At 40.0% G+C, this 19,780-nt stretch overlaps 1 protein-coding gene and 1 long non-coding RNA gene across 2 annotated transcripts in view; one reads left to right on the top strand and one right to left on the bottom strand.

Annotated features, from left to right (window-relative positions):
- Nucleotides 1–8,285, top strand: part of LOC119912223 — a 359,916-nt gene extending 351,631 nt beyond the window's left edge. Inside the window, exons 38-39 of the mRNA XM_038731318.1 lie at nt 7,805–7,887; nt 8,016–8,285. Of these exons, the coding sequence (XP_038587246.1) occupies nt 7,805–7,887; nt 8,016–8,096 (164 nt within the window). The 3' untranslated portion in view covers nt 8,097–8,285. The remainder of the gene's footprint in view (nt 1–7,804; nt 7,888–8,015) is intronic.
- Nucleotides 8,286–18,142: 9,857 nt separating this feature from the next.
- Nucleotides 18,143–18,814, bottom strand: LOC119912243. The gene is made up of 2 exons (XR_005446108.1): nt 18,580–18,814; nt 18,143–18,269 (listed from the first exon to the last, which is right to left on the bottom strand). It is a non-coding gene; the product is annotated as an uncharacterized LOC119912243 (long non-coding RNA).
- Nucleotides 18,815–19,780: the final 966 nt, after the last annotated feature.

Here is a 19,780-nt window from a genome sequence, read left to right as displayed (position 1 = left end):
GAAACGCCCCCTGGGGGAACCACGCCCCAGACAACAAAAGCGCGACACACAACATCGCTCTCTCTCTGCTCTTCTCTTCCCCTCGTGCTTTGGTCTTCCGCTCTGCTCTATGAACGCTTCGGCACGCGTCCGGCGTGCCTCTCCAGGCAACGCCCTAAGAGTTCGACCAGCGCAACGAGGCCTTTGTTCTCTTGAAGCTACACACGCGAAGTGCCGTGACATTGATCTGCCCTCAGTTTGTTTTATTTTCTTTCTTTCTTTTGTTTTGTTAAAGTTATCAGTCTGTTAAGTTACACTGGACTAATTCAGGAACGACCAAGTTCCCTTTTAAGCTTTTTTGTCGAGCCAACTTCACCGAGGTCAGACCAAGACACGTGGTCTCGCCAGCTACAACGAATGAAACCTGAAAACAGCCAAATTGCCAGACGGAGGACGGCAAACCCTTGAGGTTTTCTTCAGACACGGAGAACCCCGGAGAATCCCTAGCAAAAAGCCATGATCGGGCAGCTAGCGTGGGACCCGTGCAACAGGCCAAAGCAGGCCATCGACGAGCCTTAAGACCTAACAAACATTCTGTGTTCAGAGATGTCCCATAATGTTAATATTTTCTTTTATCTCCTAAACTCATACCTTACTTTCATTAGTCCTCCTCTGCCGAATGAGTCAAATGCTTCCTACAATCGAACTTCCATTTGTCATTGTTCAGCCATAGTTTATTTTCCCTGTATTTAACCACCCTTTTATATCACTTTAATTAGTTAATAAATTCACTGTAATCAAGGAACTGTGTGTGTTGACTATCTCCACGTCTCTGCCAAGAGAATTGACCCTTTAGATATGAGACTGACTGATTAAGATAATTTAGCGATTATTAACTAACTGATCACTAGTAATAATTGTATAATTATTAAAAGCTACCTAGAGGTCCGGAGACTCTAGGATAATAACAACTCCGGTGGTGCCCTGAAACGAGAGATTTTTGATATTTTCTGAATATTAAAATTCATAATTGGGTATTAATTCTCATAAATTTATTAAAATTCATAGCTAATTTAGCCATGCTACATGTACTACCTCCTCCAATCACATGCACGCAATTGCCCAATTAAATTTTTATTGTGCACATAGCCAACCAATAGGACATTGCTACAGATACGTGCGTGAAATGTAAATAGCAGTGTCCCTACTGCCTTAGCATCCTGGGTGTCCATGTCCTTCATGTCACTTAACATGGCAGTTGTGTTTAGGCTGACTGCACCATGAAACACTGTTGCACGTCAGGCCGTGGTGTCCTCGAACACACCATGGCCCACTTGGCCCTTTTGATGTCAGCCCCCCTTGGGCTAAACTTGTATTTATGGAGAGTTTGGTGGTGGACAGTGCCAAAGATGAGATCTGACGTTTTGCTCACTCATACACATTTCCATGTGGAATGACACACTGATAAGCTGGATGGTGTAATATGGCGACGTATGATTTTTAATACAAATTATGAATAATATTTCGTTTTTTTTCAGGAATTTCAGTTCGCCCAGGGTCTCCAGACTCCCTAGGTTCCTAGTGATCAGTTAATAGTAATTGCTTAATCATTTCTATAAAATCAGTCAGTCAATTTCATATCAAAGCCGTAAATCCTCCGTTACAGTGACCTGGAGCTAAACAATACACACACACACACACACACACAGTTCCTGTGATTACAGTGAAATTTATTAACTAACTAAAGGTGGATATGAATGCGGTTAAATATATCAAAGACATACACAATGACTAAACAGACAGAATCCAAACAATGAGAATGTAGTGGAGTTCAATGTAAATTGAGTTGTTCTATTGTGGGGAGAATTTGATTCATATGGAGAAAGAGAACTAATAAAAGCAGGTTATATGATTCTAACTCGGTGGGGTTTTAGGCAGGAATGTTTAAGGATTAAAGCTAATGGATTAACAGACTATTGGACATCAATGCAGTGTTTTAGCCTTACTGCTTGTTGTTTCTCCCAGCCGGGTTGCTGGTCGGCGCCCCACGACTAGTCAACGCTTGGGCCTTTGCGTCTTGGTACGCCAGGACCAGCTTTTTACTAGCAGGTTGTCCTGGGGGTCCCCCCTGGTTGGCTTAGTGAAGAAAACTTGCAGGGATAGGCTGCTAACCTTTGCTCGGGTTGTCGGTTTGATTGTCCTTTGTTACTGCTCACGTAACTAACCACGTGGCTGGCTCCCGACGACTGTTGTCGTGGGGAGGAGTGAGTTAACTCGACGAAATAAAGCTTAAAAAGAACTTGGTCGTTCTTGAATTAAAATTGCGTGACTTAACGGTCTGATAACTTCTACAAAAAGAAAATAAGATGACTTTACAAACAAAAGAAAAAGATAAATCAACGAAAGTTTGCTGGAAGACAAAGAGAGCTTTAGAAACCACGGGAGCACGCTGAGCGTGTGCCGAGAGCTGCTGAAGAACCAGAGTACATGAGAAGAGAGCGAGCAACAAGAGCTCCGCTGTATTGTTTGTCTGGCCCCTTGGGGCGTGTCCCCAGGGGGCTTGGTTTCTGGTCTCCTCCGAGACTTCGGTGTATTAACTTTTAATATGGTCCTAAAGACTATATACGCGTATTTTAATCAAATACCTCTCCACAATGGAACAGTCAAACGGTTATACCGTTCTTGGTTTCAAGCATTCTATAAAAGCAAAGGAAACAATTACTTAGTTGTTGTAATATTAGAATGGTTACCAGTTAAACACATTTTCAGGATGAAAGACACTAAACTTCCACTAAACTATTTCCTGGGTAATGTTGGCTGTTACACATTCTTACTTAGAGTACATAAGCAAGTTACACGAACATGGCATCAGATTATACCCAATAAAATACAGAGTGATACATTAAACAGCAGGGGCGGTATTTCAGAACGATAGCATGTAATACTTAGTTTGTCCTCTTGGGGGACTCTTGTTCCACGAGAGGAAACTGAAGATCACTTTGATTATTTCTTTAAAACAATCACTTGCTCAGGTCCTGGGGAAATTAGTTATTTAACATTACATTCAAGCTAGTAAATTAATCAATAGCACAGGATACCATTTCTGTATCATATCATTTCTGGGGGAATATAAGAAGTGTTGGGAATAAAGCATTGGTTAAAAACATCACTTAACGAATGTCAGGAATCATTGCTGAAAGAGCACTGCAAAATGTACTTATATGGAGTCTTCTTTTAAATAGCAACAACACAGTAATATAACTACTCAAATGGAAGTGGAGAGACCCGCTAAGTATCTTAACAAAGATTATTTAATCAAACAAGGTAATAGGCAAGTTAAAAGGAGACAGTATTCATTTGTCCACACAAAGGAATTTGGGGCAGTGTCCTTCTCTGGTGTCTGGAGTTTCCCACCAATTCACATCTGGGTGTGAAGATGAGAATATCCTTTGATGTGAGGTAATTACACAAAGAGGAAGGTCAGTTGCCATGGTTACGTTTGTGGAGGGACAGTTTAGGGTTTCCTGCCCTCCTTCCAAAAGAGTTCTGATAGGCTGTTCAGGAGAAAGTTAGTTTCTGGTTAATGTTGATATTGTCATTTTAACACTCAGGGCATCGAGTCTTATCTCAGCTTCACCAGAGGTGGTAAGTCTAACTGCCCAAAACGGCACTTAGGGAAAGCAAACCTTACACTTGGGTCAGGCTTAGAGACAGACATTTTTGGAATCTCATAATCGCATAAATAATTAAAACGACACTAGCTGATCCACTACAATGGAAACATGGCTACTCTCTTCAGTTCTGCCGCATACCACTACTTTTCCTGGGCATCAGGAGGAAATGGACTTCCGTGCTAGCAGATGCATGGACACCATGCTAAAACCATTGTGTGAGCAGGGCACAAGGGTCGTTTTCTTCTTAGACGACCTCATTGTCATGGCGAGATCATGAGGACTTGGGCGATTTTTCACACAGCCCAGCTGATCTTGCACTTCAAAAGCCTGGGGTTTGTGATCAACTGGGAAAAAAGCTACCTAGTATCTAGGGACTGTGCTCATGCTGCATGTTTCAATTTTCAATGTACTGCACCAAGATGCTGCAGGCAGCGTGTCCCATCTTTGTCCATGTCTTTGTTAAATCTGAACCTGAGTCTTTGTTGAACCTGCTGAATCAGTGGGTTGTGTGTTCTTAGTCTCTCCTCTGCTGAATCAGTGTATTGTGTGGCCGTGGTGTCTCCATTCTGTTCCGCCCAGCTGTTTGGTGGTGTGTATGCAGCCGTTCCCGCAGGGTCTCCTGTTGCATCCTGGGATCCACTCTGGCTCGGTTGCTGGTGTGTGACTGCCGTGGCGCTGCTCTTTGTAATTTCACCTACCTCTGCTGTCGGTGTGTAGCCGCTGTGCTACCGTTCCTCCAGGCTTTCCTGTTGGATCTGTGGCCGCAGTGCTACTGCTCCTCCTAGGATCCAAACTGGCTTGGCTATTGGTGTGTGGCCGCGGTGGCGTTGCTCATCGTTTTGCCTGCCTCTGCTGTTGGTGTGTGTTGCTGCTGTGTCACTGTTCTTCCAGGCTCTCCTGACGCTCTGTGGCTGCAGTGCTGCTGCTTCTCCTTGGATCCGACCTGCATCAGCTGTTGCTCCCTGCTCCTTCTCCCTGGCACTGAGGCTGATGCTGTCGCCGTCAACTGCCTCAAGCCTGCGAACCATCGACATCACCAAACTGTTGCATTCTTCATTTGTGATGCTATTCCAGGGTTTTACCGCAGTTTCTTTCAGTTCTTGTTTGTTTCGGGGTATTTCTCCCTCCAGTCTCCTCTTAAGGAGGTGAAATGCAGCTCTATTGGGTTAAAGTCAGGTGATTGACTTGGCCAGTCTAAAACCTTCCACTTTTTCCCCTGATGAAGTCCTTTGTTTTGTTGGCAGTATCCTTTGAGTCATTGTCCTGCTTCATGATAAACTTCCTCACAATTAGTTTCAATGCATTTCTCCATAAATTGGCAGACAAAATGTTTCTGTCCACTGATGAATTCATTCTGCTGCTACCACTATCAGTTACATCATGAATAAATATTATTGAGCCTGTTCCAGAAGCAGCCATGCACATCCAAGCCATGACATTATCTCCACCATGCTTCACTGATGAGCTTGTATGCTTCGGATCATAAACCCTTTCCTTCTTTCTCCACACTTTGGCCTTTCCATCGCTTTGGTAGAGATTAATCTTGGTCTCATCAGTCCATAAGATTGTGTTCCAGAACTTTTGCAGCTCATCTCTGTACTTCTTTGCAAATTTCAATCTGGCCTTCTTCTTCCTGCTGATGAGTGGTTTGCATCTTGTGGTGTGGCCTCTATATTTCTGCTCTCTGAGTCTTCTTAGAACAGTGGATTGTGATACCTTCACCGCTGCACTGTAGACGTCGTTGGTGATGTCATTTACTGATGTTTTGGGGATTTTCTTAACAGCTCTACGATATTTCTGTCATCAACTTCTGTTGTTTTCCTTGGCCGACCTGTTTGACGTCTGTTGCTCAGTACACCAGTAGATTCTTTCTTTTTCCAGGACTAGGACAATTATGTATTTTAGCAAAATCCTTGAATCTCTGGTAAATGTCCGGATGAAACAGTTTTTAACATTTTAAGTGAGTTTCACTCTGGTTTTAGGACAGGACACAGTACCCTAACAGCAGCTATGTTGGTGGCCAATGCTATTATTAATTCTCTTGATGAAAAACAGCACTGTGCTGCATTATTTGTTGACTTATCTAAGGCATTTGACTCAGTCAATCATGACTTACTGTTATCCAGACTTATTAATGTGGGTGTTGGTAAAGAGGTTGTGAATTGGTTTAGAAACTATGTCACTGATAGATTGCAGAGTGTCTATGTTGAAAATCACATGTCTAAACCCCTTGAGATCTCCTGAGGTGTCTCCCAGGGCTCAGTCTTGGCTCCCGTTTTAATGACCATTTTCGTAAATGATATTGGAAAACATTTGCATTGAGCAAAGTTGCATCTCTATGCAGATAGCACAGTTATGTAAACACATGTTCTCCTACCCTGGCTCAGGCTGTCAACTTCAGGTTGCATTCTCTACATCGCAGTTCTCATTGCACAACCTCAAATTACTTTTAAATATCCAAAAAAACAAGTTCATGTCATTGCTAGAGCTCGCGCTCAGGAGAACCTTAGCCATTACACACTAAATGGCACTGTCATTGAAAGGGTAACTTGCTGCAAATATCTCGGTATTTGACTGGATGATAAATGAGCTTTTAATATACACATAGATACGCTTTTAAAGAAACTCAGGCTCAAACTTGGCTTGTATTTTCAAAACAGAGGTTGTTTCCCCTATGAAGCAAGGAAATGAAACTTGTCCAGTCTACCTTTTTATCGGTACTTGACTACGGGGACCTGCTGTATAAATGCATGCGGCCTCACTGTTGTTAAAGAAACTTGATTCTTGATTACCATGCATTGTTGAATTTTATTACACTGGCTAAATCACGCACACATCCCTGTAGATTATATGTTACGGTGGGATGGCCATCATTAGCTATGCAGAGACAGCTCCATTTATGTATTTTTATTTATAAGGCACTCGTCTGCAAATTACCGCATTGCATTAATAGCATCTTCAGCTTTGTGGTCAGTAGTCATCATCCAGCAGGCTGTTCCCAGTGTGACTTCAGTGCTGGGAAAGACTGCCTTCTCGTGCTATGCACCATTAACCATTAAAGACGAATATAACTGTTTTTGAATAAGCAGGCATTACATTGATGTATTTTAATTACTGATTTAATTTTTAATGTATGGGTTAGATAGTGGGTTGCGTCTGTTGCTTTTGTAGCTAAAAGGGTAAATGTTCTGATTGTATTTTATACTGTTTTATGTTTTAACTGTTAAACTTGCTGTCCTGCTCCCTTTCTTGGCGAGATTTTGGAAGATTTTCACAGAATTTATTGAACATAAGATTTGGTTAGATGGGCTAGATGCTGGGGGAAAGGTGCCTCCGGTGTGGTGAGGGGGTGGCAGGTAAGCGCACGGGCAGGCAAGCCAGGGAAAAGGCTGGCTGAATAAGAAGCGAGTCCCCAGTGGTGAATCTCCAACTAGGCGTTCTCTGTAATGTAGTGGCACAAGAGCAGAGCAGGGTCTCCAGGAACACTAGAGCAGAGCACAAGGAAACAGAGTCAGTCACAGGCACAAAGGTTAGAAGAAGCAGGTACAAGAAAGTCATGTGATTCTTCATATTATGTTGAATACTTAGCTATATTAATGCAATCCATTATCCTGTTTTATTTATTTTATTATTTTATAGTTAGGTATGCATTTGTCACAATAAAACCCTAACCCCATAACCCTAACCCATTAATATAGAATCACTTATAAAATGGTAAATAAATGGATAAAATAAGTTTTCACCCGCTGCAGAGCCCTCCGGTCCTGGGCCGTGCACATCCCATGCCAGTTTGTGATGTTTCCAGTTAGGATGCTATCTGTTGCTCTTCTGTATAAGCTGAAAAGAACTTGGCACGGGAATTTGGCCTTCTTAAGCTTCCTCAACAAATACAGTTGTTTCTGAGCTTTCTTCACCAGCGTGGAGATGTGAGATGACTATGTCAGATTCTCTGTGATGCTGATTCCCAGGAAGGTGAAACTGCTCCACCTCAGCTCCACTGATGTAGACAGGAGTGTGTCTCTTTATCTCCTTCTTCTTAAAGTCAATGATCAGCTCCTTAGTTTTGCTGACTTTGGGCAGTAGGTTGTTCTCTGTGTACCACTCTACAAGATTATGAAATGCTTATGCATATTGTGTGTTTACATCAACAGATTATGTTCTTGGCACAAACGTGGAATTAGAATCATTGACTCCTAAGCTGTCAGACTCGGACTTGCAGAGTGTGTTGGAGAACGTGAGTCCACTACATGCTGTTACCATGACTACTTTGTATTTACTTTTAATTCAATTTATCTGCAAATTATTTTGTTAAGTATTAACATTTCTTTTTTATGTGTGTGTGTGGTTTTATTTTAAATCTAGCTCTTTAGAAGATACGGCCTGTCACCACAGTTTTCCTTCAAAGTGTTGAGACGTGTGATCAGAAAAGATGAGACGAAATGAAAGAGAATGGATATGCAATACAAAAACATTTTTCAAGTTATTTAGACTTCACATTTTGATTATATTGCATTGTATTTACATATACTAATATCTCTACTTAATACTTCTACTGCTATGAGGATGTCTTTGTTGTATGTATTGCTACCATTGCAGAAACGTTTTAAGGCATATAAAATATTCTCTCAATAATAATTTGTGAGATGTGTGAATTTCTGATATGTTTATCCTATAAAAGAGTTTGATTTCACTGCCGGGGGGGGGGGGTCATTGTAGGCTAGAACATAAATTACAGGGTTCTCATGCCTCCTTAAAAGGTCTAAAAATAAAATCAGGGAAATGAAGGTCTTAAACTGTCTGTAAACTGTGCATTTAAGGCTGGTGGGAAAATTTTAATGCCTACTGTAAAACATGTAATTAGCGTGTATTTGTTTTAGTATTTGGTAATGTGAGACCCTGCCATTATTATAACATTTATGGTACGTTTGCGCTGCAGACATTGACATCTGGCTGCGTGTCATATAAAATTTTTGTCTGTTGTGGCTGGAAGACACAAGTTCAAGTTTAAAGTGGTTAGAGGAAGATCCAGTCTTGTGTCTACATCACATCCTCCTCTTATTTGTGCATGACTAAAAAAATACCTGTAACTACAGGTTAAAATACCTTTCTAAAGTTTGTCTTTTCACCATGATTTGTTTGTCTCCATGGATTATCCATGTTTTCCTCTCTCTTTAGTGGTACTGTATCAGCTTGGCCAGAAAGTGAAAGCAAAACTTAAGTTCGGTCTGGCATAATTTTCTTGATATCTTTCTTTATAATGTGTACTCTTTTATTTTAGTAGTTTGTATTGAGTTTAACACAAAAGTGCATGAGTTAGGGCTGGACAAAATGGCTAAAAATGTTTAACGATAAAAACATTCCATATCATTTGATATTGATTATTATCACCAAAAATGTCAAATCATTAGTTAATCATTATTTTATTATAAGTTTAAAGGCTGATTTTGCTTCTTAATGAAAGTTGAAGAAACCAGATGGCTTATTGTGCTTTTCTTTATGGTCAGAAGAAACACTTGATACCAAACAGCATCCCGGTATCAAACAGTGGATCACTTCACAAATCTGAGGTAGAACATTCAAAACAACAAATATACATGAGTAAAATGAAGTAAAATCTTTTGACCAACAAAATAAGATATTGATATGTGATCTAAATTAATTAAATCAAATATTTATTGAAGATTTGTTATATTGTTATTGAGGAAAATTATATTGTGATAATTATAATTATTGTTTTATTGGCCAGCCCTAGTATGAGTTCACATTCATGAACGGACACCATCAGTACGCCAAAAATAATCAATTATCGATACTGTGTCATCTTCGGATCACCGAGATGACACGGTGAGCGTTTGTGTAATCTCGTGAGACTTGGTGCAATTCAAACATGGCAGCGCGCAGCTAAACAAACATTTCATTAAACAAACTATCCGCCAATTTTAAGCGAATTAACAAATAATAGCAGTCAAATTGCACTGGAGGACCTCGAGGACGAGTGTTTGGAGGACCTTGAAGCTTATATTGACCAGTGTTTTCATCGAGTGGTCATGGGGAAATCAAAGAGAAACCGCACTGAAGACTCACCTGGAGCATCACCTGGAGCAGTCTCCTCACAAGGTGTAGATTTCACAGAGATCCTGGATTCAATAGACAAGCAATTGTCTAGCTTTGATGCCCGATTATTTCTGGTGGAAGTACAGAAACAGGTGGTTGAGCTCGCGGTGTCCTCAAAGGTTCGGTTAAATCCCTCACGGAGGGAATGACGCGGCTCTCGGCAGACAATAAAAACATTAGAGAAGAGATCATCGATCTCCAGGCTCGTAGTATGCGGGATAATCTGGTCATTTCGGGTATCCCTGAGCAGGCGGATGAAGCCCCAGAGGAGACCGTTAAAAGCTTCATCCAAAATCAACTGAAGCTCCCGGCCGAGACCGTGAAGAACATCAGCTTCCACCGGGTGCACCGCCTGGGAGGACGGTGACAGGAGAACCAGGGGTCCAGGCCCATCGTCGCGAATTTTGAACACTTCAAGCAGAAGGAACTGGTGAAAGGCCGCGGCAGGGAGCTGAGAGGGACCAACTTCAGCGTTAATGACCAGTTTCCCCAGGAGATCCTGGACCGACGCCGAGTCCTGTTCCCGATAAGAAAGAAGCTTATTGGAGAAGGATCACGGGCTGTCATCGCAGTGGATAAACTTTACGTTGATGGCCAGCTGTACCGCGACCGAGACACCACTCCTTGGCTCTACTAAGAACCAAGTCCAGCAACAGGTGAACTGTATCACTATGCAATAATTTCCCCCCCTCTCAATTAATTACTCCGTGACATACGGCAGGTTAATAGTTATAAAATACAGTGAACGTCTCAACAGCCTATACTGTGGTTTTCTGACTACACTGTCCGATAATGTTTTGTGTATTTTCCTTTGTTTTTGTTTCACTGTCTCTTTCTTTTGTTAATGTTGCTCTTCCTCCGCCGTTTACACGTCGATCAGCTGCGCAATTTTCATACTGTTTAATTCACAAACAGTCGGGCACACCGCTAGCACACACATGTAGGCGCATACAACATGAACACATACACGAACACATACAATGATTCAACACGCACACTGCACACACTAGCCTTCGCCACATCCCTTAGTTGAATGATGACCTCACTTAAACTCTCCTCTTGGAATGTACGCGGAGTTGGTTCAAGGGAAAAGAGATAAAAAATTTAACCATCTAAATAATCTACAAGCAGACATTGTCCTATTACAGGAGACTCATTTACCCAAGACAGCAGATAAACTAACCTCACCACAGTTTCCTCACTCATACTCAGCCTGTTATAACTCCAAACAAAGGGGTGTCACTATTATGATAAATAGAAAAACACACTTCAATCATAATACCACTACTATTGATCCAGAGGGTCGATTCATTATTGTTAACATTTCGATTCAAAAATACTCCTTTATGCATTGCTAACATCTATGGCCCAAATGTTGACGACCCCTCCTTTTTTCATGCTTTCTTCAACTCACTCTCTGCTCACTCAGACACAGCTCTTATATTAGGAGGGGACTTCAACGTGGTATGTAATCCAGCAGTTTACAGGCACAGTACGGCAGGTGGTCACCATATTTGGAAATCAACAGACATCCTTAAACAATACATGAGCGATTTTGGTCTTTGCAATGTTTGCCGTTCTCACCACCCCACTCTTAGAGAATATACCTTCTTTTCACCAGTCCACCACTCATATACTCGCCTTGACTATTTTTTGGTTAGCAGCTCAATTATGAAAGACATTTACTACACTCAGATTCACCCTATCACTATCAGTGATCATGCACCTGTTTCTATCACTCTTTTTTTTTTTTATAGCATTTCTTTTTTATTTTCTTTCTCCCTCATAATATATGATTGTTTTTTCTTTGTTGAATTGAAAAATCAAGAAAATGTCCAACATTCTTCACAACATATCCAAAAAGATAGGAATGTGGTCAAAGAAGTTGGAGAAATATTCATATCCTTTAGGGTTTTTTTGTTGTTTTTTTGTTTTTGTTGTTTTTTAAACCTGTCCTGCCCAGCAGCCTGGTATAGAGAATGATGACCTGGATACCATATTGTGCCAGACAGATTTTACTTTAACAAGAGAGTATTAATATACTCCTTTGTCTGTTTTATTATTTATTTAATTATATATTGATTTGTCACCGGGCCGGACAGGGGGGCAGACACGGGGATGGTGGGGCACAAACAGACAGCACAGAGAAAGGACAAGACCTGTAAGAGAAGGGGAAAAGAGGGATGGAAGGTGGGGACAACAGGGAAAAGCTGTGGGAAACACCAATTGCAGAAAGCAACGAAACCTGCAATAGAACAGAGAGGGGGGCTTGGGGAGGAGAAAAACAACAACAAACAAACAAAAACAAACAATAAAAATAATATTAATAGTAAAAGACAACCAGCCGAACAGCAGCAATAAACAGCTGACATAGTATGACAACTAAATAAGAAACACAGCACAGCCACGAGAGCTGGAATAATAATTAATTTAAATAAGTAACTGAAAGAAAAGCATCAGGAATAATTCTACCAGGGACAACCTAAATTTGTTTGTGTCTATGTGTGAGACTGTGTGTGTCTGTGTGCATGTGGGTGAATGTGTCTGTATGTGTGTGTGTACATGTATGTGCGCATAAACAGGCCTGTGAGTTTTCACTGAATGGTGTCTGTGGTGTGGCGTCGAATTTTGAAGATTCGCTATAACGCGAGAACTTTTTTATAACTTCAGTTTACATGCTCAGTTCTGTACCAAACTTTACATGTTTGATAAGACTAGTGCCCTAAACACATCTATAAATAAATAATATAAAAACAAATATTCACTCAGCGTCATAGCACCACTGGCAACCAGAGGTAAGCCCTTTGTGACAAAAATCACGTGATCTACAGGCATTTTCGGAGTGTGGTCCACACTTCATGTGTTGATACACAACATATAATTAGTGGGCAGTCTGTAGCGCCACCTACAGCACACAGTAAGTGATGTTTAACTCCTTTGTGACCAGTTCAAAACACGCAATGAAACAGTGCCGCAGCTCCCATCCTACGTCCCCTACACCCGTCCAATGCTGCCTGCAGCTTTGATCTTATTTTCTTTTTGTATAAATCAAAAATCTGTTTAATTTTATTTTCTGTTAAGATATATGATGCAACTGAAGTTTGTCTGTCTGATTTTCAAGAACAAATGATCAATTCAACATATTCTTCTTTCCATGTAAACAAACACCATCTTCACAAAACATCTCTGACTCTGCGTTCCACAACAAAAGGCCCTAGTAAGTATTTGCATTTGTTATATTCATGACATGTCTGAGTCTTTGCCTTGAGTGACTAGTTCATAAATGTACTTTCAACAGCTTGATTTTAAAGCCCACCTCCAGTGTATTTTGACATTTATATGATATTTCATAGTCATTTCCTTACAATGTTGATTACCCACATAGTTCACCAAATATTTTTTGACAAATAGCTTAATTTTGAGTTGCAAAAGTTGTTAAAACGGGGTTGTGACGTATGTCATAAGTCATGCGGTGTTGGAGGACACATGACAAAGTTTTTGGTTGTCATGGTAATGTATTACATCCGATTATTAACCACACCCCCATTATCTGTTTGAGAAAGAACTTTAAACAATATTGGCAGTTAAAACTGGCTAGAGGGCGGCTTTAATTGATACCCTTCTTACAACTGTATTATTTTTTTGCTCATGTTTCTTCTATTTGTTTTTCATTACTTAATGTGTTTGGATCTGCTGCTAAAACAGAAACAAGTCAGTTATTCTTTATATTTATATAATGTCGCAGGAAAAAGTATGTGGTCTCTTTGAAATTACAGGGATATCTGCATAAATTGTGATCTGATCTTCATCTAAGTCACAACAACAGACAAACATCCATCCATCCATCCATCGTCAACCGCTTATCCTGCGTACAGGGTCGCGGGGACAGACAAACATAGTCTGCTTAAACTAATACCATACGAACAATTATATGTGTTTATGCTTGACTGTAATTGATATCCTTCTCACAATCATATTTGTACAAAAAATTTGAAGTTTGTTTTGTCATGAATTAATATATGTATATCAAATATAAAAACTAAAAGCATAAGATGATGCAGAAGACAGTATTTATGGCTATAATACTTAAAATCTTTGTTTTAAGTTGTTAAAAGTTTGACCTCATTATTCTGCTTTGTATTTACTTATTAGTACTACTACTTAATACGTCTGCTGTTGTGAGGATCTCTTTGTTGTATGTATTGCCACTATTGTGGCTTAAAGATCCAATCCAGAATTTTTTTCAGACATATAAAATATTCTTTCAATAATAATTTGTGAGGTGTGAATTTCTGTTGTGCTTTTTGTACAAATACAGTTCAGTTACATTCAGTAGCGTAAGGAAGTAACAACCAGTAACAACCAATAACCAAATATGATCAGTCTAAAACAGGGTTTGTCCACCTATAGATGGCAAAAAGAGAAGGGTGAGTCCATACACTGGCTGTGGCAACCAACTCTTAATCTTATACACAAATATTCACAGGCAACGGCTTCTTAAAATTATAACAGGATTTATTCAATCCAAGCATAGATCAATGATTAACAACTTTAGCAAGTAAATCACTATCAACTATTCTAAGCAAAATGAAATAAAGCCAAATCGAATCATACAAAAGCATACAACAAACCAGAGAGCGTGTGTGTGTGTGTGTGTGTGTGTGTGTGTGTGTGTGTGTGTGTTGCAGATCCAGTTCGGAATGTGCCCGATGCTAGCTAATTTTGGAATCAAGATGGCGGTTCAAACCATATGATTTCAAGATCAAGATGGCAGAAAATCACTCTCCCCTGAACTACAAAAATAAATGGAGACGCACTGTGATGCTAGCCTGCTGTGGGTCACAGGTCTGGTTAGCTTCAGAGATCACGTGGTGTGCGCATGTGGGTTTAGTAAGCAGAAGTAAGAGAGAAAGACACAGAGAAAAGCTATATACAATATACCACAATCTATCCTACAGGCTCCAGCAGTGAACGTCCATTCAGCAGCGGTTGCTGGCTTTGGATTAGATAGAATGTACAGTTGGATCTGTTCTCAGTCAAAAGAAGCAAACACCAAAAATCCTAATTACTGTTGCAAACACTCAGCTACAACTTTATCAATGAGAGGAACGGTAGTGAACTGGCAAAAATAAAAATACTGATACGTTTTCACACACTGAATCTGTCAACAGAGACCGTCTGGCGGGCCGCCATCTTGGTGAGCCAATAAGTTTCACTTCTAATGTCAGATTGAAGTAGAGAAGAAGAGTTTGCTTTGGCGGAGGCGGTCTTTATCGGCCTCTGCTGGCAACCTGATTGAGCTACAGACATGCAGGATATCAATCGATTCGTCTCTTCAATACAAAGAGATAGAGCCCACTTACAGCCCAGTAGGATGTTCTGTTCTCAAGCTGTGGCCTATAAAGCATGGGAGTGATTTTGGTCATATATAGACTTTTTTTTTATCAATATTTCAATGTTTTGGAAGTTTTATGTTAGTAGGAAGTGGTTGTATGGAGAGAAATAATGTTTTGAAGAAAACCCCCAACAAAAGTGAACATATAAACAGTAATTATGCCAAAACATGGACATTCGCCTGGTATATTTTTGAAAGATAGTGTAATAACTTTTTTTCCATTTCCATCACATTTACAGTTACAGTTGTATTCCAGGTGCTGTATTACAGAAAATTCCTATCTTAAGTCATAAGTTAAGATAGGAAGGGTCTAAGATAGGATTGTTCACAATTTGATATTACAGAAGCAAATCCTAACTAACTTTATCTTATTTTACTTCATCCTATCTTATCTCAGGTTAGGAAATCCTAAATACTCAATCCAACATCGGTTATCAACTTTTATGTCTGTTACCTAGCAACCAATGCCACTTTTCTCATCTCTCCAAGCTAAACTTTATGCTATTGCTGTTTGCTATAGTTTTTTTAATGCAACATACACACAACTATCATTGAACTTCAAGTCAGATGACTTAGAGGTGTTGGTAACCTCCGTTGAGAAATCCAAATTCACGTAACGCTTAAGAGAGAGTGGACTAAAATAGCACAGTCACCGCCACGTATCCGGCATCCAGCAAAGCGCTGATGCTGTTAAAAAGAAAATCAGTCCGTTTACAAGTGATATGAAAGGCAACTGATGTGTCCAAACAGCAGAGGAAACCCGGTGGTGGCTCCTCCTGTGCTCCCCCATTGACCCTGGCAGAAACCCATAGGTTACTCTTTGCGGAAAAGTTAATAATGAAGGTAAAAAAATATTAATAAAGGCTGCGGACTAACGTAAGTGTATTACAGAAACATCCTAACTTCATAAAATCTTAAATAAACTGTCCTAACTTTAGGATAACTGTTGAGCTGTCCTAACTTTTACTTTTCCACCACGTAGTGTTTGTTAACTCGTTTAATCCACATGGTTGCTCTTTAATTGCTTTTACAAATACAACAAAATGTCAACAGACAGAACTTAATTGATTCTACTTGATGACAAAACACTCGTTAGTAGAAAGGCTGTAGGCGATGTAACAGATAATATCTCAGTTAGGATAGGATGTGCTGGTTAGGAGGTTTCTGTAATACAGCCCCAGGTGTATTAGAAGGTATTCAGGTGCATTATAATCTATTTTATGATGTTTTTGATGGTTTATTGCATTAAACTATAGCGCTTTTTACCAGGCGAGGATGAAAATATTTTTTCTGTATTGCATCTCCATGTAGTCTGTAATGGTAAAATAAATATGTTAATGTACAATGGATTTATATTCCTTAGCTTCTGACCTTTCAAAGGACACCAGATGCATCTAGGCCTAGTGTTTGAGGAGTTTTCTGATTTATTTTGGGTATGTTATTTTTTCCTAGAAATTGGTGCCAGGTACAATGTGGTTAACAGAAATTCACATGAAGCTAGTACAAGTAAGTTACAATAGCAAAGTTATATATAACTATCTGCTGCCCAGACATATGAAAGCCTCTTACGTGTCGCTTTGGTAGTGTCAGACCTTTTAGGAAATCCAGCGGAGTTTCTCTCAGCTTGGTTCTGATGAAGCCAGTAGTTTCAACGGTACGGCTGATTCTTCGGCGGCAGCGACAGGAATCAGTGAAGTCGCCGTAAAATTGAAAAGGTGGAACACACAGGTGATCTTCTCTCAGTTAAGCATGGAGTTTATCCGTCTTCTTCTGCAGGCATGAAACGTTATCTTGTGCGTAACAGTTTCCTTAGGGATCCAAAATTGTGCTGGTATTGGTTGGTATTCACGAACAAAGAAAGTTAAGCCCTGAAAGAAAATACCCCCAGTGGCTGTTGGTGCAGTTGCAGAAAGGCAGAGTTTGTTTACCTCCTACAGTCCCCCTGAGGAACTTGAAAAGGCAAAGAGGAGTTTGTGGTTTTCTGTTTCATAACTCTGTTCACAAAATGACGTCCAGGAATTGCTCCGTGTTACCTAGACTTTTGTATTTGCACAGTACAGAAGTCAAAGAGAAAGCTATAAGGAGCGTGGCCAGTGCTGTCATTGTCAAAATCCTGAAACGTCACGACAAACAGCTGAGTGCAGGGGAGGTGTCCACTGTACTAAAGTGACGCAGACTCAATACAGTACAATAACTTGAATCACGGCAACCACATTCCTCTTCAACAGAGAAGCAAGACATAGTAAATAAGAAAGAAAAGTGGCCTACTTAAAAACAACACCATGTCCCCAAAACAGACCATCTACTGCACACACACGGTTTAATACCCACACGCACACAGGTGCGGGGGAAGACATTTTGGCGTAGGGGTGCTGCAGAGTAGAAATGTGGGCATGTAGTGTTGGGAATAATGTGGTACAAAAGTAACGCAATTACAGTAATGTATTGCTTTTTACTGTAACACAGTTACATAGTGCATTACTAATAAATCCTCTTAACATTCCTGTAAAATTAATGAAAAACGTCTATTCAAGGCAGATCCAAAGTAAATTGAATGTAGTTCTTGAACCATTTGGAGTAGATTCATGGTTTTGGGCTTCTCTGAAAGATAACACTGGAGTGTCAAACCCAAAAGAATGATTGAGAATGATCAGAATGACTGTAAGTGCTACTGGAATTGATTAATATACGTCTAAACACCATAAACTAAAATATATTTTTAATTTTTCCGCTTGAAAATGCTTGCTAACAAATGCATGCAGACAACTATAGCTGGGACTTATTGGCTGGAAAACATTGTAGGACCACAGGATAAAGCCTTACCTAGTCCTAGTTTAAATTTCATACCAATACCATGAAGAATGACTATTTTACACAGGTTTAAGTGTATGTGTCAAGTTCTGTGTGTTTTTAATTGATTACAGCTCAGCCCAAACTTGAAAACTGCTTTTCTCTCTGAAGAACGCAAAGGACAACTCAATCTTTTCACTTCTTGATTCTTTATTTTCTTTGAGATGGTTTGATAGACCAGTGATGGAATAATATGGTATAGTTTCTTGAATGTGACTTGATAGATCAGTGTGGGGCAGTAGGTATAGGTTGATAACCTTTCAAATACACAAACCAAACCATGAATCAGTCACACATAAATCACAATACCACTTTCTCGCAGAAATAATAAATAAATGCTATTGAATCTTCAAAACAAACTAAACACGATCCTTAAGTCTAACCTAGGATTTTAACAAGAAAATACCAATCCCGTAATTAAACTCATGCACATGTTACTTCTGTCAAGTTCAACATTCACATAACAAATCCCCATTATTTATTTTAAATTGCAAATTACAATCCAAGCAGAACCTGAACATTTAAAACTCAATATATTCAAACACAGTCAATCATAAATTGTCCTACCAGTTGCGTCTTTGAGTGATCAGGAGCTGTAATCATAGTATCCTTTTCCAGGAATAAATGAGAGAACCAACCGAACTCTCTACAAACATTTCAATGCCATGCTCTCTCTGTGGGTGCGCAGGCAAATATAGTCCCAAAAGCTACTTCCCCAAAAGTTGGTTCCACCAACTTTTGTTGCATGATTGCCCCCTGCAGTTTGGGAGTGCCCTGAGAGCCCTGGGTGAACCTAGGCTTGGATTGCTCAGTACAACTAAAGCAAAGTAACCATAAATTGACACAATTTATGTCTTAGCGGATTTTTTTCAAAACAGCACCTCCCCTTGGCAGCAGGTGGCTGCTGTTGCATTGCTCCGTATCAGCCGGTAGCTCGACACAGATGTGTTTTTTTTATTATTATTGGCTACACAAAGTGCCAGTCACGGCACAATTGCTTGCAATTGGCTCGGTCTACCCATGAAATAATAGGGGCTGGCCCTTCCTTACAGCGCGGGATCTCGTTGGCTATTGAAGGCTGTGAAACGGACATGTGAGCTCCTATTGGGTCGGATTTGGTGTCAGTCGAAAGGTTAGAGTTCAGCGGCTAATTTGAATACAAGCTCTCGTAGTTGTTTACATTCAAATCATACATGACATACGAACCACGTCTGCCGGCAATTATGAAACAATGTTGCAGCAGTCCCTGGGGACTTATTGATGGAATAATGTGTTTTGGACTAAATATTTTTACTGGATTGGATCATCTGGACCTCTGACAATGTAACAAGACTGTTTTTGTTGGAATATAATTGATCGGTGGATTACTATGAGGCTTCATAGGTGAGTCACGTCACTTTTGATTGTACTGGGTGGTCTGACAGAGGGGCTGATTGTACCCGCTGTGGTGATATGGTATGTGGTGTATCTTGAAATGGTTTGCATTGCTCGAATCACGAGGATTTTAGCTTTCAAACGGTGTATCATATGAGTATGAAGTTAACATTGTAGCTGTGTGCACATACCATACACATTTTAACCCAAAATTAAGTGTTTTTAAAAATTTGTAATTCAACACCATCAAGTAACATTTTGGCAGCATAAAAAAAAAAATCCATGAGTAAAAGAGTAACTTTATTTCTTGCTACGGGAACCCGAAAGTAGAGATTCATGTAGGAAGGGTGCAAACTACGCTGGAGCTTGGCTCCTCTTAACAAGACGGTAGCTC

The sequence above is a fragment of the Micropterus salmoides genome, unplaced genomic scaffold (assembly GCF_014851395.1).
Source record: "Micropterus salmoides isolate LMB-PRFRI ecotype aquatic unplaced genomic scaffold, ASM1485139v1 Ms_hic_scaffold_2, whole genome shotgun sequence".
Lineage (NCBI taxonomy): Eukaryota > Metazoa > Chordata > Actinopteri > Centrarchiformes > Centrarchidae > Micropterus > Micropterus salmoides.
Note: the sequence above shows the minus strand (reverse complement) of the source record. Positions and strands in the feature narration are given on the sequence as shown.